Source organism: Arvicanthis niloticus, chromosome 1, assembly GCF_011762505.2.
Source record: "Arvicanthis niloticus isolate mArvNil1 chromosome 1, mArvNil1.pat.X, whole genome shotgun sequence".
In the NCBI taxonomy this organism is placed as follows: Eukaryota; Metazoa; Chordata; class Mammalia; order Rodentia; family Muridae; genus Arvicanthis; species Arvicanthis niloticus.
In genome coordinates, this window is record NC_047658.1 from 47,166,399 (window position 1) to 47,193,392 (window position 26,994).

The 26,994-nt window shown below is 41.5% G+C and overlaps 1 protein-coding gene across 6 annotated transcripts in view; it reads right to left on the reverse strand.

The window, feature by feature from the left end:
• Window positions 1-26,994, reverse strand: part of Sv2b (synaptic vesicle glycoprotein 2B) — a 171,216-nt gene that overhangs the window by 51,926 nt on the left and 92,296 nt on the right. For all 6 annotated transcript variants that reach the window (XM_034495595.2, XM_034495603.2, XM_034495588.2 and 3 more), the window contains exon 2: window positions 16,679-17,497. In XM_034495595.2, the coding sequence (XP_034351486.1) occupies window positions 16,679-17,129 (451 nt within the window). In that variant the 5' untranslated portion in view covers window positions 17,130-17,497. The remainder of the gene's footprint in view (window positions 1-16,678; window positions 17,498-26,994) is intronic.

The window sequence follows — 26,994 nt, forward strand, 5'->3', positions numbered from 1 at the left end:
TGGCATTCCCCTACACTGGGGCATCGAAACCCCTCAGGTCCAAGGGCCGCTCCTCCCATTGATGTCCAACAGGCCATCCTTTGACACATATGTGTCTGGGCCCATGGGTCTCTCCATGTGTACTCTTTGGTTGGTGGTCTAGTCCCTGGGAGCTCTGGGGTGGGGTACTCACAGTAATTTTCTATTATTGTTGTTGTTATTAAAAAAATAAATATAATCTCTGAAAGGAAGCTATTCTCTTGGTCTAGGGTCTGGGGTTTGTAGACTTACATGGTGATAAATGTGGGAAGGTCTAATTCTAATACATATGGCAATACCCTAGAAAAATCCTACCTTGCTTTCAAATCAAGAAAGAACTTGAAGGTAACTCTGTGTACACTCAAGAAATAAGAAGTGCTGGGTAAGTTTGACAGGTGCTTCATTTATATAATATCTGGATCCTTGAACACTTCTGGATGAGTTAACACTTAGTGTATTTCATAGTAAAGGGGTTTATTTCACCTTCCATTTTTTCTAGTAGGAACTACCATAGAATCACTACACTAGGCTTGTATGACCTTTCACAAGAGCAATAAGAGCAAGTGAATGAGTCTTGCCTAGTCTGCTGGAAGGTGGACCTTTCCCAAGTGTTACATGTGTTATTTAAAAACAAGGAAGAAAAAGAAAGAGCAACAACACTAGTAACTGAAGTCCCCACCAAGCATCAAAAACATATGCAATAATTTTACTTAGCCATCCCCACGGTGGAGAGAGCAGATAACAAGAGAAATCTGAGGTTGAAGAATTTTCCTCCCTAAGTGTCTAGCTTCACAGAGCCTTGAAGTGCCAGGGTGGGAGGATACCCAGGGGCCCTCACCCACTCAGAGGAGAAGTAAGGAGATGAGTGATGGATTGTGAAAGGGGGTGACCAGGAGAGGGGCAGTGAGCAGAGTGTAAAGAGAATACCTTAAAAAAATAAATTAAAAAAAATTTTTAAATTTCCTCCATTAACAAATACTATCAAAAAAGAAGGAGGAGGTGGAGAAAAAAGGAGAAAGGGGGAGGAAGAGAAGAAAGATGAGGAAGAGGAAGAGGAGAAAGGAGAAGAGGAGGAGAACAAAGAATTCTTTTTAATATCTGGTGGAAATCCATACATACAGTCAGGAGATCCATCAATGCCCCCAAATTAGGGAATGGCCTTTGAGAAGACAAGACTATTGGAGCAGATGAGGGCTGGATAAGACCATTCTCATCCTGCCTGAGAAGGAAGCGTATTCACTCACCACCAGCTCTTCAGTCCCAGTCAAGCCACAGTTCCGTGAACAAGCAAAGCTAAGCCTCATGGAAGGTCGAGGTTCTCAGTGTGGTCAACAAGGCCGGAGTTTTACAGGCAGAGAATCTGAGAGTAAGATGCCTCTTGCTTCCACACTATAGTGTCAGGTCAGACCTTTTAGCCAGAATAAATTTTTATGGGAAGCTAATAACCCTATAATGCAACCTGGAGAATTCATGATCCTAGATGATGGGTAACCCACCTCTGACCTCAGAGAAACTTCCTGCTGAGCAGTGTTCTGTGAGCACACCCAGACTCCAGATCCCTGGCCATGTCTGAGGTTAGCAGAGGCACACTGTCAGCCATGGTAGGAGAAACTGTAACATATATGATGCCAAAACCCTAAGTGAGGCTTTAATCATGATTTACCCTAGCCCTGGACTTAGGGAGCATATTTAATTTTCTCATGAATCTTAAATAAGAAGCATATTCCCCAGAGAATATTTCCCAGAGACACTGCAGGAAAATGTGACTTCCTTGTTCACATACTATACTAGAAGTACCTTAGAAAGACACATTTTCTCTTTTGGAACTTACTATATATGCAGAATAATTGTAGGTAAGGCAGGTTAGGGGCGGTGACACCTGAGGCATAGATATATGACTCTTCTGATAGCTCTCCTGGGCACTGTGAGTGGACATCTCAGATACAGTCACTACCCAATAATACTCAGCAATGCCTCAGCCCTTTGTCATGAGGTTATGTTATGATTGCTATGGTCCTTGCTAAGAGGAGCCTGTGTCTGGTGAGATCTAAAAACAGCCTAGGAGTGTCACAGGCTATGAGTTTGAAAGAGAACATGGAGGAGTATATGAGAGGGTTTAGAAACAAGACAGAGAAGGAGAAAATGATGTAAGTATATTGCCCAGAAGGAGGGTAGGATCTGAGAGTGGCTGACTCAGCATGTGAACATGGAATGGAAAGAAGAAGACACCAAGACTAAGTGGTACATCATGTGATCAGAAGGTAATGAGAAACTAGAAGAAATCAAGCTTATGACCTGTATTATCACAGTCCTTCCAGAATCTAGACACTTTTTCGTCCAGTGACTGAACCAGATGCCTTGTCTTCAGAAGTCAGCATTGCCTATGGTCAGATAGAGCTGCTTTACATCAGGGAAAGATACACCTTTATCTCTGGGAACACTCAGATATCTGCCTCTGACTCTTAGACCACATAAGGGCATTTGTGATATAAAAGTTGGAAAGTCTCCTAGAAACCTCTAGACTATTCACTGATGGGTTTTGGTGGCATAATGTATTATTATACCTGGCTTGATCACATGCAACTGATTAGGCAGCTGACTTGACCTGAAAATTCTGCTTTGATTGCTTCCAAAGTTAATATTTCTTACACATATATGAGTAGCTCAAACTGGAGCTTTCTTGGGTCTTCAATGTTTGTTTACATTTTCTTTTCTTCATGCACTGTATTCTTTGACTTAGAGTAGAAGTCTTTCGTGAGCATACTTAGATGAGTCATGTGGATCATTTTAAATATGTGAACTAATGGATTTTTATACATCATGACCTTGAGGTTTCAAAGCCAAGGGTTTACAGAACAAGATACATAACACACTTGGGTGAAGCCAGTAGAGCATTGATATGGAGTGGATGGCCAGAGATATGGAAAACCAAAGTATATGAAGATGAAGTCTCAAAAGTTGTCTTAGTGGCTAAGAGTACCTTCTGCTCCTGCAATGGATTCAAATGCAGTTCTGACTCAGCAAGCCCATGTCAGATGCTTTACAATTAGTCCAGCTTCAGGGAATCTGATACCTTCGTCTGTTTCTTCTGTCACTTGTATGCATGTGCACACACACACACACACACACACACACACACACACACACATACAGGGAGTGTTCTTTTATAAATATGAAAATAAATTATATAGAGATGATAGATGGAGAGATATAAAAATAGATGATATATATGCATACTTAAATGACAGATACATAGACATACATACATACATATATACATGGATGATAGTAACAGATGATAGATGGATAGATAGATAGATAGATAGATAGACAGATGTCTCATCTAAAAGGAGTAGCAACCACCTTCTGCTGAATTATGTAGGGCAGATCTTATTATAGTTTCAAAGAGAAAGAGAAATTTGAATTACTAAATAAAACCCTGCTTTTAAAATACTCACTAACAAAACAGTTATTTTTATCTCTTGTTTGAGAACCCATGTGTCTTATTTGATTTGTGCTTTAATAGTATGTTAATAAAGTGAATACTCATATTTTAAAAAATAAAATACAACTCACGGGTCAAATCTTTTATTCTTCAAACCTGTAACAAATACTCTTAACATATTATTTACATTGAGTGGCTCCTAGTGGTTCCTGCCTCAGTGTCCCCTCTAGTACTTGCACACACTGTCATTCTTCAATCTGAAGTTTTTCACATTGGTTAGTTCCCTCTCAAACTCCAAACCTAGGTTCTGAGTGGCCTCTCCTGACTAACCATCCACCGTAGCTTACCCTTCCAACAAGCTGAGTCATGACAACCAATAAGGAGACTGGTTATACACTCCAAGCGAGTGATGCTGGCAACCTGGGCCAACATGGCAGCAGGAGAGATGGAATGAAGTGACTGGGTTCCAAAGATGCACCAAGAAAAACATCAGTCAGGGGCACTATTAAAGTAGAGGCTAAACAAGCTCTCCGGAGTCATGGGTGGTCATAGAGAAAGCAGGTGACTGAGCACTAGATACCCAGGGTTTAAAGGCCAGAAGGACAAAAAGTACCTCAGGGTGCAATGTAACAAGGAACAGCCAATGGGCAGCAACAGAAATAGGAGATAGTAGCAGTTGAGAAGGCTATTGAGTGCAGTATGCTGTGAAAAAAGGGACAGTAATGGCAGCAGTTGCTGTGACCTGCTCAGGATGTTGAGCACAAAGGTCTGGCCACAGGGTCGGACACATAGGGCCCATTGGTAATGTAGGCAAGAATAAGCTTCTGAAGTGGACTGGGATTGAAAGCTGCTAGAATGAGTTCAAGGGAGAATGGGAAGAGAGGATTGGATTCAGTGGGCTTTATCAAAACAGAGACTAGAAAAGGTATTTGTGGGAAAACATAGAGGAAACTGCAACACAGTAGGTGCTAATAAAGAAAAAAAATCAATGGAAAGAAAAAAACAGTATTGATGGAATAGAAGTGAGAATTTTAAAAGTCATGTCCCAGGGAGATGAGAGGTGATGAGAGCTGATGTGCAAATGATTAGCTTCCATCCCCAGACTCACATGAGGACAGTGACAACACAGAGGTCAGGAGGCAGGGAGCCATGGAACTAGGAGTTGTGGATGCTCCCTTCTGGTTGCTTCTGTTATCCTTAGGGAAATTGGAAGTGAGTTTACAGGCCAGAGTGTGGGCATAGGTTCGAGGTCCTCAGAATTGGAGAAGTATGAGTAAGGAATGCCACCATCACCAGTGAAAAGGAAAGACAAAGGTTGGTGGCACAAAAAACTCTTGAAGGTCCTTGATCGGGAGTTTAGTGGGGCCAGCACCCAAGCGAGCAGGACTCATCAGCCACAATCAGCTGTAAGATGCAAAGACAGATTGATGGTGGAATAAACGCAATCAACACTGGGGAATCCAAGAGAGGAAGACACACAAGGTAATTGGTGCTGTGTTCAGTGATTCTCGTCACCAGCCATGAAAGAGAAGTTCAACGATGAATGTTGTGAGTGCAAGAGATAATAAGAGACATGTCATCAGTCATCAGATGTCGGTTGAAGAGGACTCAGAGGAACCAAGAGGCTAAGACACTGGAAAGTAAGCATTGAAACCACCAAAAATTATTATGGTGTCAGAATATAATAGTAATCCTGGAGCTAAACTCCTAAAGGACCAAAACACCATGACTCAGAGGCCACTGGATTTCTGTTATGAGAATGAGTAGGAGGTGGTAGACTGTGGTGACAACAGATTAAAATCTAGCATCTGTTAGTCAGAGGAGAATGGGGGAATGGTTTGGGGAGGTTCACGGGGGGTTCTGGGGTGGGGGTGGGGGGCAAGAGTGCTGGCCTGCAGGGAAAGAGAGAAAAAAGAGTTCACATTGAGACTGGACAGGTAAGTAACACTCTGAGGGGAGAACAAGTTTGGTTACAGAAAGAAGGTAAATGGCTTTCAGAGAAGACCTAAAGGGGTATGTGGGTGAGGGTATAGGTAATAAGGAGACATGAGACTCCCAGAGTGACTGATACATACAGAACAAAAAGCATAACAAACAATCTTGGTGCTGGTAGCAGGACTGGCAGCATTGTGGAGAAAGAAATGCTGAGCCATCTACCAAGATTGTATTAAGTTCTTGAGGCTGGCGATAGAAGTGCTTGTCTAGCATGCTTGAGGTCCAAGGTTTAGTGTTCAGCATTGCATAAACCAGTCATGTACACACATGCATGTCTAGAACCGGTGGAGTACAAAGAGTGTTTTAGAGACCTTGGAATTAGAGTTGCAGATGGTTATTAACTACTATGTGGGTACTGGGAGCCAAATACGGGTTTTCTGCAGAAACACTAAGTGCTCTTTACCACTGAGCCATCTCCTCAACCTCCCCGTGCACTATCTTATTTAATCCTAAGTGTGTTATAAGGCAAGTGCTAATGATATCTTAATTTTATTGATTAAGAAATCAAAAGTCAGGATGCTTAAATGACTAATCTAAGACTGTAGAGACAGTGCTATAGCTAAGCTATGAAATCAAGTCTACCTTGGAAAAATAGTAGTGCATGCAGCAAACCCTGTCCACTGCATTCACACAAACTTTCTCTCTCTTTTTTGTTAGAAATGGTGGTCTTTCCTTGTTAGAAAGAAAAATCCTTGCTTTAGGTTTTTCTTTATTGTTGTTGTTTGGTTGATTGGTTAGGTTTGGTTGTTGTTGTTGTTATTGTTGTTGTTGTTTATATTTGTTTTCAGGTATTGAAATGTTTTGTGAAATTTTTCTTCCATACCGAACCCCCAAGGATGACTTAGAGCTTACTTAAGATGGTCATCTTCTTTCTGTTTTTTTGACAGTGGTAATCCAAGGAGAAGGGGAGCAGATAAGGCATCCTGCAGAGGCCTTGGAATAATGCAACATGGCAGATTAAAAGGGAACACAAAAAGAGATGAAGTCTATCCATCACTGCTCTCCCTTCTCTTCTTAGAAAACTGCCCTGAGGAGTGAGCAGAGAGCTTCAAACTGTGATGGCGGCTGTGTGATCTTAATGAAATGGCAAAAATGAAGATATGAACCTCACAGCCCTGACATCAGCAAGACACTGAATCAATGCTTGAAGCCACATACTTTGAGAATTCTGGAACAGTAAATAAATGATGCCTGTATGATTCAAAGTCACTGTTAAAAACAGCCAAATATATCCTATGCACATATTGTTTCCTGTAAAAAGAAATCACACAGATAAAAGATCATCTGACTGGCTTATATAGTTTTTTCTTAGGAGCAAAGGCAAGACAGTTTGATGTAGAGGAAAGAGTTTTCTGACTAGGTTTTTGTCAACTTGACACTAGCTAGAGTCATTTGGAAATATATACTCTTAATTAACAAAATGTCTCCAGATAATTGGTCTATAGACAAATCTGTAGGGCATTTTTTTGATTACTGGTCGATGTGGGAGAGCATAGCCCACAGTGAGCAGTACATTCCCTAAGTAGGTGACACAGGGGTATATAAGAAAGCAGGATAAGCAAATCACGGGGAGCAAGCCAGGAAGCAGCATTCCTTTATGGCTTCTGCTTCAATTCCTGACTCTAGGTTCTTGCCTTGAGTTCCTAGCCTGACTTTCCCCCAGCGATAGAGTTCTAAGACAAAACACACCCTTCTCTCTCCAAGTTGCTTTCGTAGGGGTGTTTTATCACAGCAATAAAAGTCCTTGATAAGACAGCCAGTAAGAAGGAGGCCCAGATTCTGGTTTCCCGACTCACGACCTTGACCTAGTTATTTCCTCTGTGGGGCCCATTTTACTAAAGCTGGAAAGGAAGAGCATGCTAGAAGCTTCATGTATACCGTCACATGGATCTACAGCACTGGAACTTAGGCTTCATAGCTGACTTATAATCAGTTAACACATCCTCTTTCAAAAATAGTAGCTCCCTTTTGCACAGCCAAGGAGAGGTGAGGCGGAGAGGCCAGGGCAGGGAGGTGGCTTCCTTGGGCTATTTTCTGCACATCTCCAACAGAGATTAATATGTGCCCCTGAGTCAGCAAATCTCCTGCCATGAAACAGAAAGTGCTCACTCTGCACATCCGAGCAACCTGGTCAGCCCACCCCCATCGACGACAGTGTTCACATCTAGTCTGTTTGGTGACCCCCCTCACCCGGGGAGGGAGCACGTCAAAGAGCACAGCACTTCTAGAACCATTGATCTGCTTCCATTTCCTTCTTCCCCCATGTCAATATCGATGGCATTTACCCTTTCTCCTCTCAAAACTAAACCAATCATCTGCACAGTAAAAATAAGATCATCTGGGCTTGCTCAGCTTAAGATTTATAAGTAAAGATGGGTTTTACACCCACCAACCTACGCAGGGCCATTTTAGTTATATAGTCATGAACTCCACATGGGACCCAAATGCTCTACTTAATGTGGTTGCTGGAGAACAATTTGAGGAAGGCATTTTGTGCCTCTGCTGCTGTAGTATATCCATGGTGACAGATATGATCTAACGGGCATCTTTCTTGACCTGACACAAGGTGGCGGTGTTGTTTCCCAACTCTCTGGGGGCCTATCCTGGGTAGACACTTTATGCCTCAAGAAATTATTGCATACCCCTGTCATCCCCTGGCCTTTGTGACCCAACTCTCACCAACCAAGATGGCTTGTTCCTGATACTAGCACTTGGCTAGAAGTCCAGCACCTTCACTTATAACTTACTAGAAAATGCATTTTGCACAAAAAGTTAAGGTTATGCATGTCACAGCAACCGCAAAGTCTTCCATGGATGGTAAATCAAGGGAAAGGAAAAGCAATAGGTCAAGTTAGATACAACCAGTTTCAAATCCTAGTTTTCTCTCAGACTGGTTTAGACAAGTTACTTTAACCTCTTAGAGTGCACACGTTCTCATCTGTGAAATGATAAAGAATACTTACCTTGTAATAAGGATTAGAGGTACCATGCATCAGATCCTTGTGTAGTGCTGATGCAAGGAGAGACCTTATCAAATCACAGCTCTAGGAAGTGGTGGTGTGATTATTATAATTTGCTTTTAAATTAGAAGAAAGCTAACAGAGACTGTACAGGCTCTAGAAAATCAGTGATCTCTTTAGCTTTCATTTCTTTGGTATCCCTGGAAGAGATCTGTACTCGATAAAATCAACCTTCTAACCTCATTAGCAGAAAGCAACCCACGCAAAGATGAGTAGCAATGAAGGGAGCACAAGGCCAGAAAACTTCATTAGGGAGTGGAATCCTGCATTCATCAGTGAAGGTCTCCAAGCAACACTTCCTCATCTGGGGAGCTGGGGATTCATACTCTGCTCACATCCCTGGGCCATATAAAGACAAATGAGAATGACCAGAAAAGCAGTTGAGGATCTGTCAAGTACTGAACATGATTCAGATGCATGTCTATCTTTTCATTCCGGCTAAGACAGTAGATAGACCAACTATCAAAGGAAATATAAGAAGGAAGACCACCTGAGAATCATATGTCATCTCGCAAAGCACAAAGCAAAGAAAGGCCCTGGCATCTCTTTAGTCCATTCAGACAAAGAGTCACTGTATCAATTATGACCTTCTCTACCATGAGTGCCCAACAAAACTACTCCATGACCATAACCCACCACTAGGGATTCTGATGAAAGTCAGGAAGACTACCCTAGAGCCAGATATTCTGTGTGTGTGTGTGTGTGTGTGTGTGTGTGTGTGTGTGTGTGTGTGTGTGTGTGTGTGTGTCTGTGTGTGTGTGTGTGTGTGTGTGTGTCTGTGTGTGTGTGTGTGTGTGAGAGAGAGAGAGAGAGAGAGAGAGAGAGAGAGAGAGAGAGAGAGAGAAAGAGAGAGAGAGGTGATATATGGTGGTCTATATACTTGCTAGTATATATGTATGTATATATGTGTGGGTAAATGTGCACATATAAATAGTGACTGTACTTGCCAATGTGATTATGTGCATATGTGTATGTGCACAGTCACATTTGATTGGATGCCAGAGGCATACATTAATTATCTCTTATCTATTACTCTCTATATAATATATATCTATAATGTTAACATTATATATATAATGTTAACATTTATGAACATCAGCTATCCACCTGTCTCTACCACTGCTCTCCTCCACTGCCAAGGTTATAATTATAAGCCACCATTACCAACTTTTACATGGGTTCTGAGTATCCAAATTCAGGTCTTCATGCTTATGCAGCAGGCACATTACTAAATGAACCATCCCCAGCCCTAGATCTGTATTCATTTACAGCTTCTTGGGTGGTGCTAAGGGATAGCCATGGCTGCCATTCAGCTCAGGATCTGCATAGCCTTGCAGAATGTTAAACGTTGACTAGCTTTCCATTGCCTGTGGGATCCAGTTGCCATTGCCACACATGGCAGTCAGTGAGAGAGCCTTTAGCTCTCATTCCACCCTAAGCAACCCTGTGGTCTGAATGATGATAAGCAAGAGCAGCTAAACAAAGTAAATTTACCACAGAAAGGAATGCATAAAAACAATCTAGTGGTAGACCTTTGGACATAGAGTGTTCCTCTCCACTGAGTAACTGCTCTGCTAATCCTAAAGCTTAGATGTTTATCTTTTTATATTATATCACCATAAATCAAATGTTCTGCCATGACACTCAGAAATCTTTCATACATAAAATAATTATAAGATAAATTTTCATAAAATCAGAGGAATAAATTTATGTCTGAGATACTATGAAAAATCAACTCACAATATATGCCAGAGGATTAACCTCTCTGAAATTGTTCTGTGTTCTCCTCATAGCCAGGGCAGACTCCAACTCCCAGGGCCCCCATGGGAAGCATGCTACTCCCTAGGACTTCCCACTCCAGTTAGCAAGAAAAACTACCAAGCAGTAAACAGTGAAACGTGCACTAAGAGATCCTTTAGAAAATCAGGACTCTGCAGGCAAGCATGACACTCTTGCCTACAAGTGAGGCTCCCTTTCTTTTGACAGGCATGAAGCTGAGGGCATCCCATTTATATGGTAAAGAACAGGAATCATGTCAGCAAGCCCCCACAAAAGGATGCTAGTGGTTTGGTTTTTTGTACCATCCATGTTAAGTGTGAGATTAGCTAAAGAAATAAGACGTGTAGCTGTCAATAACTCAATATCAATTGAAAAAAGCAAATCAATGCCTCATTACACTAGGAAGTCTGGAACTTTCTACTGTGAAAGCCACTGCTTTATATATTTGGTTTTTGTTTGTTTCTTTCTTTATTATTTGAAATGCTACTAGGGCTTAAACCCAGGATTTTTCATGTTTTAACAAGCATTCTAATATTGAGCTGTATTCTTAATAATGTTTCCATCTTTTATTTTGAGATAAGATCTTATTAAACTACCCAGGCTAGCCATGCTCCTGCCTCATCCTTCCTAGTAGCAGGAATTACAATATTATACCAAGAGGCCTGGAGGGTGTTTTTGTTTTCCTCAACTATAAAAAAAATGCATAACTATCACTTAAAAGGAAGCTAAAATAAGAAGGAAGTAAAAGAAAAAGTCAAAGATAGAAAAAGACCAGTAAGATGGCTCAGTGGTAGAGACACTGGTACCAATCCTGATGGCCTGGGTTCAGCCTCCAGGACCTACATGATGGAAGAGGAGATCGGACTCCTGCAAGGCGGCATCTGACCACCACGCACACTCCATGGCACACACACACACTTCATTTTGAAAACGTTGAGAGAGGGGTTGAGTAGCTCCATTTGCCAGTCACCTAAAATCATACTGTTTCTAAAGGAAATGTTCAGATCAGCCCAAGGTCTCAGAACCATCTCAGAAAAGAAGAGCTCCAGTAAAAGCAAGGGCCCTCAGTCCAAAGCTGCTCTTTCACAGACTCATCCACGCACACTGCCTTCATTCCTTTCCTATCTGGTAAAAGTGACACCAGTGAATACTGCACCATACAGTTATGCCAGACTGCACTGTGCCATACCATACTGTACCATACTGTGCTGTACCATGCTGTGCCATACTGTACCATACTGCTCTCTAGCATACTGTACTGTACCATACTGTACTGTGCTGTACCATATTGCACTGAACCATACCATACTGTGTCATACTGCACCATATTGTACCATACCTTACTACACTGTACCATACCATACTAAGCCATACTGTACAGTACCCTACTGAGTCTTAATGTACTGTATCATACTGTACTATACCTTACCGTACCATACTGTGTCATATTATACTGTAGCATACTGTGCCATATTGTACTGTACCATACTGTGTGACACTTCACTGCACCATAGTATGCTGTTCTATACTGTATTGTTGCTCTGTATTCACATATGATCTCAATTTCTGTTGTGAGAATAAAACTCTCTGAATGCTAATACTTGGCCTGCCTTGTATTTCTATCAGCCAAAGATGCCACAGGCACATATTCATGCTCAATAATTATTTTTTAATGAATAACTGGGGGTGGAGAGATGGTTCGGTGGTTCGGGGTATTTGATGTTCTTCCACAGAACTGGATTTCTGTTCCCAGAACTTAAATTGGGCAACATAACCCACATGTAACTTCATCTCCAGGGGATCTGATGTTCTCCTCTGGCCTCCACAGGAATGGCACTCACGTGCATACCGACTCACGTACACAGAATTAAAACTAAAATATCTTTATTTAATGAGTCAAAGGTGAAGCATGGAGACACATGCCTATAATCTTGGTGTTTGGGAGGTAAAAGCAGAAGGGCCACTGAACCATAAAAGACCTGTAATCAAAACATTAAAGACATTTTTAAATAGAAGAAAGAAAGGGGCTGAGATGAAACTCAGAGTAGAACACATGTTTAGGGTGTTCAAGTATTTAGGTTCAATGAACAGCAATGGCCAAAACCCTTTTGTAAACTTTTTAAATGTTTATTGTTTTCCTTTTATGTTTATTGTGACTGCATGCATATAAGTGCATATATCTGCATTCTTGGTGCCCAGAAATCCCAGAAGGGAGTGTCAGATCCCCTAGAAATGGAGGTCCAGATGATTGTAGCTGCTGAGAACTGAACCTAGGTTCAGTGGGTACTCTTACCAACTAAGCGTTCTCTCCAGCACCCTACCTTTTTAAAGCAAAAAAAGGTAATTAGCCAATGACTCAGTGGATAAAGTCTTTATTGTACAAGCATGTGGACTGGAGATCAGGTTGCCAGGAAGCATGTGGCAGCCATGTAGCTGCCTGTAATCCCAGTGCATGGGAGACAAACAGAAAGATTCCCAATTGGCCAGCTAGACAAGCCAGAATTGGTGAGCTCCAAGGTTTAGGAACAGACCCTGTTTCAGTAGATAACATGGAGAGAGATCAAAGAAGACACCTCACATCAATCCTGAGCCTCCAAAAGCATGGGCATGCACATGTATATGTCTCTCTCTCTCTCTCTCTCTCTCTCTCTCTCTCTCTCTCTCTCTCTCTCTCTCTCTCTCTCTCTCTCTCTCTCTCTCTCTCTCTCTCTCTCTCACACACACACACACACACACACACAAATACACAACCATATGAATACATGGAAAAATAAAAGAAATAGACAATTAAAAGAATAAAGAGAATGCTTAATTAACAACTGGGTGCATTCTCCTTGTCTTAATGGCAACCATCACTGGACAGAAGCAAGGCTGAACCTTCAGTGCTAGCAATATGAACCTGAATCTGGGCTTCCATACATGAGGGGATTGCTAAAATATAATGCTCAAGAGAAATAATTAACTAAAATACCAAAGGAGAATCTTCAATTTTTCTGAATTGATTCATTTCTTTCCAAAATGAAAATAAAATGACCTCTGAGTCAGACTCGGGTTGTTTTGTGTTGTTTTCTTGAACCATTAGCTGAGAGCCAAGCTAGAGTCTGAATTTATGAGAGTTTCTTTTTTACGCAATAGAAATGGAGGAGTAAAAGTTCTGGAACACAAAAACCTTTTCCAGCTTGGGCCAACCAGCTTAGAACAAATCTGATGTCCTGAGTGTGAGTGGATCATCACTACCAAGCAATCAAGTTAATAATGATAATGATAATGATGATAATAATAACAATAACAACAAGAACTTCCATTTAAAAACTGTAAAGATATCTTGAGCACCTTGTAAGCTGTGGGCAGTAAACCAACCAAGTTAACTACATTAAATCCAGTACAGTTGAATTCAGTCCATCTGTATAGAAATCCTACTGAGCAGGCATCACCCTAATCAATGTTTTACAGGTGAGGAAAGCAGAGCACAAAGCAACTGAGTAACTTTTCTGAGGTTGCCCCACTTAAGAGTCAGCAGTGACACTACAAACCCAAGCAGCCTGGTCCTGACATTCAGGCTGCCCCATTGTGTCACTGCAGTCAGAATCCTTGCAAACGCTGGCAGGAGGGTGTTATGGCACAAAGGAGGGAGCTGAGTTGTCTAGAAACCATCTATACTCTTACTCTGCCTGCATTATCTCAGGCCTCCCATCGTTAGCGTCATCATCCTGACTTAATCCTTTAGAGAACTGAGTTACAGGAGTTAGAACTTGCCCAAGGTCACTGACTGATAATAAGGTAGGTAGCTGCCAAACTGTCATGGTCAATCTCTAGTGCCCATTATTATCCAGTATAACATGATACCATAGGGAGAGGGCTGCATAGGGCATAACTTCTTTTCCATAGCCCATGATTAAGAAAAAGGAAGGATAGTACAGAAGAGTGACCACAGACTTCAAAGTCAGATAGTCCTGCCATCATGCCCTGCTTTGGCACTTGTTATCTCCGTGGGTTTAGACAAGGCTCTCCAAATCTATTTCTACATGTGACCAACCTCCAAGGTGACTCCAAGTTCCTCAGTCACCCACTCCACTGGATCCATTTACATGCGCATTTTCTTGACCCTACAGGAAGTCTCCTGAGCACCCAAGATGGGAATCTCTGCACAGGGTCTACATGTTCTTCTCAGTTTGAGTCATAGCATCTTCTTGGTAAACACAGAGGGCAAAATTGTACCAGTGTGGGCTCACTAGATCATAACCACATTCCCTCGGCTCCTGCCCAGCCTTCCCTCTCCCTCCTGAGAGAAGTGGGAGCTGGCACAATACTACAGCTCTGCTGATAAGGTTACTGGGCATGTGGTGCCAGAGACACTGATGGGCATGAAATCATTATGGACATTGCCAGCATAAACAAGGACTCGTGTTTCAGTTGGAAACAACACAAATACAAGTTGCTGACTTAGAAATGCTTAAGTCAGATATAGATGGATTGGTTTCAGTTAGAAATTTTGTTCTTTTGCTTGCCCTTTCAAAAATCTAGGGTAGAGAGCTGGAGAGATGGTTCAGTAGTTAAAAGCACTGGCTGATCTTCCAGAGGACTAAGGTTCAATTCCCAGCACCCACATGGCAGCTCACAACTGTCTATAACTCCAGTTCCAAGGGATCTGACACGCACACAGACATACATGCAAACAAAACACCAATGCACATAAAACTGAAAATAAAATAAATAATTTAAAACTATTCAGTGTTTAAGGTTGGATAGAGCATATGTGCATGTGTAGGGACACACAAGCATAACTCAAAATTCTACTGGCTTTTAAAAGCTGAATAACTCCAGCTTCTCGAAGCATCTGTTTTTATATACTCAGTCTCCTTGGATTTTCTTGGTCACCCTTGCTGAAGTTCTAATCATTTTAAATGTCATTATAGCGTAAGAATAAATGTACACGGCAAAGTTTAATGGCTCAGGGGCAAATCTTTTTGTTCAGCTAGTTTTGGAGTTCTTGTTGCTGTTATTTTGTTTATCTGATAACAGTTCTTCACATTTCTCGATATAAGCTTTTCTTCCTTTTGTCGGATTTTGTGATAGTCTCACTAGAACTGTGTTCAAGTTCACAGTACTCCTGCTACCACCTTCCAAGTTCAGTCTCAGTTTTACTGAAACATAGTAGTATGCACTAGTTTACATATTGTCTCCAGATGATTTGGATTACAGCATGGGATTTGACTAGCTATGACAGAGGTCATCTGGGCTTGGAAAATGTTTACTATCTCAGTCTTATTAGAAATGGTTGCTAACTCTTTCTCCAAAGTCAAGGTCTAGAACCACAAGACACATTCCAGCATTTATTGCTGATGTCATTAAATCTGTGTTCATAAAGACCTTCTTGTCTTGTGGTATATAATTTTTTAAAGAAACAAAAACTATTTTTTCTCTAAGACTGTATCCCAGGTACCAGCATATTGTAGACCAGAAATATGCACCTTTTTGTTGAATTAATGAATTTGGTGGATGGACAGCTTTTGAACTCCTGGAGTGGCACACTTATTCTTTATCTTGAATGGTAAACTAGTTTATGGCAAGTTTTTAATAGCTGCATATATCTTGGGCTCTGTTTGGACACTAAATGTAGAGGGTACATATGTTTTTTAGACCATTTCAGGATCAAGACAAGCCCTTGGCTCTATTATGATGAATTTCTTCTATTCCACACAGTTTGTGCTCATCCCCTCTGTAACGTCACACAATTCTCTCTGCCTTGAGGCCTTGATGGCTGAGGCTTGGATCTGACAGTGCTGGTCTACTAACTGACTTGCAAGCTGGTTCCCTATCCTTCAGAATCCATCTGTGCTTCACACCATGGTTCTTAACTGCCTATGGGACTCTGCAAGTGAGTATGCTCAAGACCATCAGTTATCCAAGCCACATGGGCACTCAGCCACTAACTCTTAGTACAAGAGGAGCTGGGAGCAGATGCCATTGGATTCTTGGAAGGCACATAAAGAAGGAATGATGGAAGAGACCTCTTGCTTACCCCTTCCAAAATGTATTATTACTCAGTTATGGAAGATAGTTTAATACAAGAATAGTCTGTCATTCAAAAAAATAAGATTTGGGAGTCAAAGAGCTAAGAATCAAAAGGGCTTGAAAAGAAAAACAAGCTGATGATACTAGCTGTGAAAGTTTGAGTCAATAAATTAATTGATGTCCATATATAATAACATCTTAATAGAAAAATGACTATGAAGCTTATAGCTTTGCACAACACCATGGCATATTTAAGATGTCTAACAGTGACAAGCTATACATATGTGTATACATATATACATATATGTACTTATATATGTATATGTAAATACATACATATATAATCTTCTTTACTTTCATATACTTAATGTCACAAGGAAAATGACCATTGGTAGTTCCTACTTACCAAGCATTCCTTTCTTGGAACTGGACAGACACATGTCTTTCTCTGCACTTGGCAGAGCAAAGCTCACCACAAACACTTCCACTCCATCAGCCATCAAGGCCAAACCCAAGACGAAAAAGAGGGTCCACTGGAAGCGCCCGTGGCCACATTCGTCAATGATGGTTTCATATTGGTGAGCCAGCTGCTCCTCATCTTCCATCCTCTCAGCCATCAGGTCTGCCTGGCCCCGAAGACCATCTGCCCTGGAGGGTGCCATCTTAGCCTGTTTAGACTTGACATCATCTGGATGAGGGATGCCTTGGTACTCGCCCTCATAGATCTCATCCTCCTCATCATGACCTTCTGTAACATCACTCTGTGCATCTTCTTCTGGGTTCTGCTCATTGCCTTGGTAGTAGCCATCATTGGGGGCATAGCCCTCATAGTTGTCCCGATACCTGTAGTCATCCATCCCTTGGTTCTGGGATTGTCTGGTAGCTGTTCACGCTATATCTCTTGCTCTGTGGTAGTTTGGGCTGTTCCAATAACCATCATCTGCTATATCATTGAAATGTGACTTCTTCAATCAAAGCACCTTTTAAAATTTATTTCTGAAATCAACCAAATTCATACAAAGACAACCTAAGTAGCCTTTTTTGTTGGTGTGTCTTAAACGTCTTTGGAAAATGTCAAATGTTGACCTGTTCTCTTTCTGTGACCCAGAGGCTTGTGCTGGGAGGTGTTGACTAAAAGTGGGTCCAGCTGTTCTCTTTGATAAGGTCGGGTAGTGCTTGGCAGCCTACTTGCTGTGATGTTTGTCCTTCTACAGAAGGTTATGGCCTGGGAGTAGAGACAGGAAAGGAAATAATTAACAAAAGGCTGAGATTCTGACATGATCTTTGAATCAAATGAATATATTTACTAATACCCATACTTCATGTGTAAGGTGAAGTATATTTGGTTAGGCATTTGAATTCACATATGCTAAGTAAGGATTGAATTGGTAAGGATGGTGAATGGAATCATGGATAGAGAAGCTCTTTGAGCTTTGAAGAACCCAGTAAAGGTCAAAGATCAGATCTTATACAGGAATGCAAAAGGAAGTGGTCAAGGGATTTTCAGTACAAGGGATTTTCAGCACAAGGCAATTTTGTGTTATGGGTTTCCTTTGAACTTATCAAGCTTGTGCCAACAGTAGAACTATCCTATGGGTCAATTTCTATTATAAAAACGCATGTTTTTTCAGCTTCACTATGAAGTAACTGTATCACTTTACATCTAGAAATATAGAACACAGAAATAGCTTTCTCTGGGGCCCAGATTGCTTCTGATATCAGCATTGTGGCTCAAAGGCTTCTGTGACCTTGTACTTGGCATAAATGGGTAAGAACAGGATTTGAATATGAGACTCAGAGCCATGTCTCCCAAATTTTTGTGAAACATGACCCCTGTGCATTACAGGCATGAATGTATACAACTCTTTCCAAGCCTTAGGGCTCCTATGTATAAACAAAGACAATAGTACTTAACGTATAAGATTATATATGAAGTATCCAGCCTGCAGGTCAATATTATTTCGGCAATATCATTTTCCTACTTCCATTTCTGGAAAACCAGGAACCAGTATAGTCTAGGTCCAAGCCACTGTCTTATAACCCAGGTCTAAAAACAGGTTTCCTCTCTTGAGTCCAACAACCAAGAGGTAGATTCCCTGCCCGAACTACCTTCTAGAAAAGTGGATTTCAATCTGTGGGTCATGACCCTTTGTTGTCAAGTGACTTTTTCACAGAGGTTTCCTCAAACCATCAGAAAACACAGATATTTACATTATAATTCATAACAGTAGCAAAATTACAGTTATGAAATAGCGATGACCATAATGGTTTGGAGTCACTAGAACATGAAGAACTGTACTGGAGGGTCATAGCATAGGAAGTTTGAGAACTCCTGTTCTAGAATCTCAAGTCTCAGAAGATTTGAGACATCACTGAATGATGCTTATCATGTACCCAAATGTGGACTGAAAATGAGCTACATCCAGAGAACTGGAGAAAACAGGGAAAGTAAGGATAGAAAAGGAAATGATGAGGGGAGGAAGAAAGAGTGGTCAAAGCAGGCAGGCACATTTCATCTAATGGATGAAGCAAGCATGGCTCAGAATAGGTTAGTAACAAAAGCAAGGTCTTCACAAAGGTGAGGTCATTGCAAGGTCCACATTTCTTTATGGGCTATCTCCTGTATGCTGTCCTGGATGACTGGTAATTAGATCACACAGAAATTTTAAAAATATAGTCTCCAGAGCTCTCAGAAGGGCTGATACATCATCAGAAATCTGAGTTTCCACACAGTACCCCAGATAGCCCCAAGGGCCCAACTCAATGAGCAGGTTTTCAGTAGTACAGGCTAGGCCTTTCCATCAGCCCTTCTCTACTCCAGCTGTGCCCAGGAGCCAGATTTTCTGACTGAGGTAGATATTCCAATCTCTTCCTGACAGAGCTGACAGAAATCCATGCCTCAGTTCAGCCCATCTGCCAACAAATGCATAGCCATCAACCCTTACTAAGCCTCCTACCACACGTGGAATCCACTATCCTTCCCCGCTTTCAGCAGATGTTACTTCACAATAAACCCCACACACTTGCCCTTGCAGCAGCTGCTGGACTCCTCCCCTGCCCACACTCCATGTCTGAGCCTTCTGCCCCATACCTGCTACCTGGTTCTCCTACCTTCAGCCTTGGACAGACTCTAACTCTGGGAACCATCTGACTCCAATGACACAATGCAATTTCTCATGGAAGGGTGATAGAAAACACTTGTTCTTAAATGCAGAGAGAGAACGACCCAGGTAAGTCATTAGGAATGGAATTCTAGGACCTGTCTCCAAAAGACACTAGACTGTAGTGTGGAAATCAGGCCTGGAAATATCATTTTTTATTAGCACCATTACCCACCTGGGGGACTCAGAGCAACAGTGCTGAGGAAGCTAGCAAGAAATACTAAGAAAAATGACTCTCACTCTGCTCTTGCAAAAATGCTCACCGTCTCCAGTAAATAAACTTCGATTGGACCAGGCTGGCCAGGATGGTGTCGGATTAATATTCTAAATTGGTTTTTATCGCATATATTTAGGAACCCTGGGAGGACAGTAAATCACACACAAACAGCAGAAATGTTAGCAGGATGCTGTCACATGGAGAAGGAGTGCCAACTGCCTGAGATCTGCTCTGTTATTTCTATTCTGGAAGCCCCACAAAAATGTCACGAGCCAGGAAGGAAAGATTTTCAATTCTGAAAGCATATGTGGGAAATACCACTTTGGGTAAAGATTCTGGGACTTTATCTGTAGAAAGAAACAGGTCTTTGTTAAAACCAACCCCACTCACCCAATCTGGTTCAAAGAACGACTTTGAATGTCAAGTGCAGTAAAGCAAAGAGGCCTCCCTGTCAGGCGTTTTTTTAGTATGTCTTGATGCTTCTATCTCATTGAGAAATGCCAAGCTACTTTTTTTTAACAGAACATTTTCTGGGGAACATAATAATTAGCCATTTGCAACATTTTGAATTAAATTGCTTCCTTCACAAAAGATAAACTGAACCCTGACCCTCAGGATCTCAGAGTGTAATCTCATTTAGAATAGAGTCTAAGACTGGAGAGGCTGACCAGTGGGCTAGTGCTTGATTCAAAACCATGAGAAACTGAATTCAGATGCCCAGGAAGTGCTTGGGTGTAGCGGCATATTTTCCCCACAAGATGGGAGGAACTAAGGTGGGAGGAGTAAGGAGAGGAAGAGGAGGAGGAGGAGCTAGGGGGGCAGAGATGTAGGAGGATGGAGAACCACGCTTGGATTGAGAGCAGTCCTAGGTAACAACTTATATCTAGGTTTGTTAATTGGTTAACACTTCCAATTGTGTGGGCATCTTGTTATTGAGCATTACCAAACATATAAAGCTATTTGATTAATCTTTAAGCATTAGAGTCTCATTCCTACTGGGCCTGCATTGATGGTGGGATGGCCTGGGCTCAGCCCAACCTTGTGGAGACAGCGTAGCAGAGCCATCTCCCACGCTGGCATCTTGTGGGTGGCAGGGCCGGTGTCTCTGGCCACCGGAACATGCTGCTGCTTGCTGCTCATGACCTCAGGCCTAGTCTAGTCCAGAACATGGCAGCCCCATATCACAAGACAGATCGGGTGCCATAGTTTTAAATATCTCCAGCAACACTTGGGTGGTAGGAAACAGGAGGCTTCTTGGACTTGCTGGGCTCTAACCTGGCTGGAAAGTGAGATCCCATGTGAGCTCCGGTTTTACTGAGAGATCCTATTTCAACAAAATAAGTGAGGGTGGGAAGTGGCCAGAAAGAAAGGTACCCAGTGACTTTTTCTAGCCTAGCCATTCATTCATACACACACACACACACACACACACACACACACACACACACACACGTACGTCAGGGTTGCACAGAAGCAAAAAAGAACATTAGAGGGAGCCTAAAGTAACTGTGACCTATGAAAAAGCAAAAGCAAATCTGGATGTGGTAACAGGGAGACATGGAGAGAAGATGATGTGGACACTCAGGGACAGTGTCACCTACAAGTTACAGCAGGCTTGAGGCCACCAACAGTTGTGAAGTGGGCTGAGAACAGTCTCCCTTGTGGCTCTCAGAAAGAACCAAGCTGCTGATACCTTGGTTCAGGACTTCTAAGAGTCTCTGGAACTGGGGCATGACCAGTTTTGATCCGTAAAATCTGTAGTATCCACCGTTACTTAGCCCTTTGAAAGAACAGTCAAATTTATCAACTAAACAACAGTGAAAATACACCCACAAGAGCAACCCATTAGCTAAGAACTAAAATGATCACTTCCCATAATGCCTTGTCTACACTCGGGATCAAGAATGAAGCATGATTATCTGTGTCTTGGATGGAGATGGAGGTCTGAGAGGATAAACAGATGCACCAAAGTGAATACAAAGAATCTGTACCAGGGCTTGAGTGAGAAGCTGAATTCAAACAGTAAGTTAGGGTTGTGGAGAGAGAAAGAACCTGGAATCCAAGGAGTCAATTCAGGGCTCTACGCTCAGCTGGCCCCAGAACTAATCTTGATAGGGGAGTAGAACCTACTTCCACAATTGAGTTCTTCTCCTCACCCTCACCATGCATTCTTAGGGTATTTTGTGCTTAAAGGCCTGCATAAATGGACACAACCTAACCCCATTCTCAAGAAGCTGAGCCACTGTGAAAAAGCAAAATTAAAACAACATAGGTCATCACTCGGTGATGAAACTTATACCTGGTTAACCTTCATTGTCAAGTTGAATGGATTTAGAATCCTTTAGGAAAGATATCTCTGGGAATGTCTAAGGGAATTACAAGACAGATTTAACTGATGAGAAAAGCACCACTCCATTGACTGGAGTCCCAGATATAATACAATGTCAGGTGCTCTGCTCCCTGACTAAAGCTGCAATGGAGATTGTGGAAATGAGTGGAGAGGGTGTGCAGAGCCAAAATCTGGGACGATCTCACTGGTGGGGATGTAAGCAACAAAATTCTGGACTGAAGACAATGAAACAAGGAAGATGAATGTTCTAGAAGACATGTAGTATAGGGGAGAAGCCAGTAGGTGAGAAGCCAAAGATCAGGGAGACTAAATCTGTCATGACTCCAAACAGCCAAAGGCTAGATTGCCAGTACTTTCCAGATCTCTGTCATTTCTATGTGATTAGTCTTCCTGACTGATTTGCCTTCTGGCATGGTAATAGAATATATCTCAAACATCTTCATGTATGGGAGACCCAGATTCAAATCCTGATTCTGCTATTTCTTGCTACCTGTGCAATAGCCTCTCAGTGTATCGATATCCTCATTTGTTAATGGGTGTTATTAGTAGAACACCCATGCATAAAGTCATCATGAAGATTTGAAGAGCCATCTGTGAACCTCAGTCACCACAGCTCCTAGCGTGAACAGGCCTAACAATGCAAACCCCATCTTACTATCATCCGCTTGATGTAATGATTGTTATCTGAGTATTGAGAATTAAAATGTAGCCATGATCCCAGCTTGATCCCAGCTCTCTCCCCATGAAATCTGTACCCATCTGGGCTGGTCTAGCAAACCAAGTGCAGAGAACAGACTTTCATTTAGACATTCATTTGCAAACTACTGTTTTCCCAAACCTTCTAATGCTGATCTGTTTGTTGTCTTTTTTTTTTTTTTTTTTAACTCTTAAAATGTTAACCTGGCTACTTGATTCAGAATCATTGTGCCATTGACACTTGTTTAGAAGAAAGTTACAAACAATACTCTAATCAAATGATGTAATTCTTCCCAGAAATCTGAATGCTATTAGTACTTGAACATATTCATTTAAGAGAGCAAAAGGGATTCCAAGAGCAAATAAATTTGGTAAACAGTACATCCTTTATTCAAGATTCTCTTTAGGTGACTCACAGGACACACTGTCAAATTGAAAGCTGTAAGAACTGAACAAAAACCTATTTAACACAACAATGAGACACTACCACATGCTCACTAGGATAGCTGTAATCAGCAGACAGATGACAGCATGTGTGAGCTGGGAGGTGATAAACTAGAACCATTAGAAACTGCTGGTGAGAAATGGCTCAACCCCTTTGGAAAATAATTTGCCAGGTTCTTAAAATATTAAACATATATTTAACAAAACCCCAGCAATTCCAATCCAAAAATATACCCAAGACAAAGTCATATGCTTACACAAAGACTTGCACATACATGTTTACAGCATCTACATCAACTCTAAATGGGAGTAACACAAATGTCCACGAGCCCATGAACACATAAATGAAAGGTCATGTGTCTATGCAGTATAACATGACCTGACATTAAGAAGGACCAAATTAGTGATACATACAACAGATTGGACAGATACTCATCTACTTACAAAAGACCTCAGATTGTCTCATTCCATTTACATAAAACATGCAGGATAATCAAGTCCACAATATGAAACAATAGGTCAGGTGTGGTCTAGAGCCGTGGTAAGAGTAGAGGTTGACTACAAATGAACTTGATGGAATTGGGAAACAGAGAAGAAATGGCAGCATCCTCAAATTAGGTTACAGTGGTGAATGTACAAGCTCAGTATACTCACTAAAATTCATTTAATTGTGTGTCCAAGAGTAGATCTATGACATGGAAATATTGCTGTAATCTATATAGAATACTGGTCTAGAGCTGCTCCTACTCAAAAGGAATCCATCTAACTTGCTAAACTCTGTGTTTACAACAGCCACAAGCCTCTTTGTCCTTGGAACTCTTGACAATATGTACGCATACTGGCTCTTATAAATGGTTCAGTGTTTTGTTTTTTTTTATCTCGAGTCTAGATTTGAGGTTCCACTTTGTTGCACCTTCTAGAATCCACTTGTAGGAGAGAAGAGAACTCTATTGGGAAAGGGAGTTAGGAAGCATAGCCTTGTCACCGCTAGGGGAGAAAATAAAATGTGAGGTTTTCAGTCAGGCTTCGAGAGTATATCAAGGACACAGACAATGTCTACTTCAGTGCAAGAACTAACAGAAGACAATCCCTCAGGAAAGACACAGGAGCAACCACAAACGAGTTGAGATACTGGTGTCCTGCATGACAGACGTCAGTAGTAGTTGTACCTTTGGCTAAAATTGGCCATGATAAGAAATTCACCTCAATCCATGAGGGCAAAGGAAGAACACAGTGGGTACTCTGTGTTTAGAGAGGTCATACCCTCAGGTACTTCTGTCTACTCAAGAGGAATAGAACTAGGGCATACAAGGAAACTTGTGATAAAATGTTCTTTAAGAAGCATATTGAGGGCGGTGCAGTGTTAGTGGTGCACAACTTTAATCCGAGCACCTAAGAGACAGAGACAGGCAGATCTCTCAAGGCCATCCTGATTTACAGAGTGAATCCTAGGATGGCCAGGACTACACAGAGAAACACTATCTCACAAACATGAAGAAATAAGAAGAAGGAAGAGGAAAGGGAAGATGAGGAGGAGGGAGAGAACAAGGAGGAGAAGCTCATTGTCTCTATTCTACATGATGAAGAATGAGGTGCGGCAACAAACTCAGATAGACACCAAAGAGGTGCTCATGTGGATCCCTGTGAGCTTAGTTGCTGCTGGAGTTCAGGATATTCTGACCCCAAATATGGCACCCCGGCATTTGAAAAATCATTAGACACAAGAAAGTCTTTCTGGCCTTCTTTTTCCCTATCTCCACCAAAGCCACTTACAAAAACAATGCTCTTGTCCTACTACAAAAGTAGGTCACAAAACCTTTATTCTACAGGTGCCCACCAAATGTCCAGAGGAAATGATTGTCCTTATCTGTGAAGAGTCTAAAGAAACGGGCCCTGTATTATTTTATTACTATTGAACCTACCCCTCTCATCCTGCAGTCGTACTTCATACAACTCACTATAGATCCTCCCGAGTCTTGTGCCATCATTCCTGAAGGCTCTGGTATCATACAGAACCATTATTGTCTCTATTAAATTTTTCTATTGTGGCTTGAATGTGAACTATCTCTGAAATCTCCTGTATTCTCATGCTTGGTCTCCAGGGAGTACTATTTTGGGAAGCAGTGGGAACTTCAGTATGTGGGACCTAGATAGAAGAAGTAGGTTACTCAGGGAAGATATGTGGAAGTATATTATTCCTGGACTTAATGTGACACTTAATGTCACTTTCTGTTTCCTGGTCTACTATAATGTGAGCTTAGGGATTTCTCCATTTTTTTCTTCACTCTAATGGACTGAATGCTATAAGCCATTGGTTCTCAACATTCCTAATGACCCATTGTGGTGACCCACGAGCATAAAATTATTTTCATTACTACTTCATAACTATAATTTTGCTACTGTTATGCATCATATCATAAATATCTGTGTTTTCCAATGATCTTTGGTGACCCCTGTGAAACAATTCATTCAACCCCAAGGGGTCATGACCCACAGGTTGAGAATCACTGCTATAAAGTGTGAGCCCAGATAAATCCTTCTTTGCTTGAGTTGTATCTATCAGATGCTTTGAGCACAGCAACGAAAAACCCAATATGCTATCTATATAGCTACATCTGCATCCATCCATGAACCTAGTAGTAGGTGAATTCTCCACCTCCCCTACACTAGCTTGTCCTTGAGTTCCATCCTTATTGAGAAGTCAACACCAATGATAAATACTTGGAGACATAGGCGATATGAGGAAGGCCACTGTTTAGAGAACTGAACTGCTGTTCTAAACTTGTCTTCAAGCCACTGTGGGATCCTGGGTCAATCACCTGACTTGTGAGGCCTCCGTCTTTCATCTCTCCAGTGGGGACTGTGCTGGATGGTTTCTGTGCAGCCATCTGCTCCAGTATCTTTTTGTATACTTATGCAAACACAAAATGTGCCATCTGAGAAATAGAATGTGCCATCCGAGAAATATATACTGTAAGGTTTTTTATCTTAATATCTAGGATAGTGTTTCTTTCTAACTAAGAGCAATGTTTATAGACTGACAACTTTGATAGCTTATAATTCTTGAGCACTCAGAATTGCTCTAAGAAGACCCCCGGCAGATGCATATTTCTATAATATCACATGATAGTTATTAATGTCTCGTTCTTTACTGTGTGTTTCTCTGCTGGAAACCTATGAATGAGTCTAGGATAGGAATTGCAGTGTGTTTTACTTCACTTTTGAATCATCATCACCAAATGCATAGTCTTTGAGCATAGCAGGTCTGTGAAAATATTTGTTCAACCAAGGTTACTCAGTGCCTCACTAAAAGCAAGTCAAAAAGGCCTGCTAGCCAGAGGGTCCCTCCTTGTTGTAAATAGACCCACTGGCTTAATACTGCTTAAATGGATACTTTCATTTTTAAAAGAAAAATGAAAAGTCTGGATCAGTGAATGCCGGAAAAGCCGCCATGCTTCACATGCTTTCTTCATCTTTCTTCACATGCTTCAAATGCTGGCAGCATCCTAGTTGAGCTGATGGGGACACAGTGGTCTAAGAGAACTTGGTTGGTTGTTACCAAGTTTCTGAGCATAAAGTAGGTTTTAATCATCTGTGATATTTCTTTAAGCAGACTGATGTTTCCAGCAGAGGTCACATCAATTGCAGGTTGAACGTAGCATGGCTCACTGTTCTGGCTGGGAATAGGAAATCACTCTTTGGAACTCCAACAATCACTTCTGGATTTACACCACTTGGGACCATGCTAGTCCATTAGTGCTATAACCTTAGAGGTATGTCACCCTTCTTAGCTGAACCTCCCATCTCGGTTCCACTGTATTCGAATAAAAAGCTGGCTTCGTGTAAGAGACAAC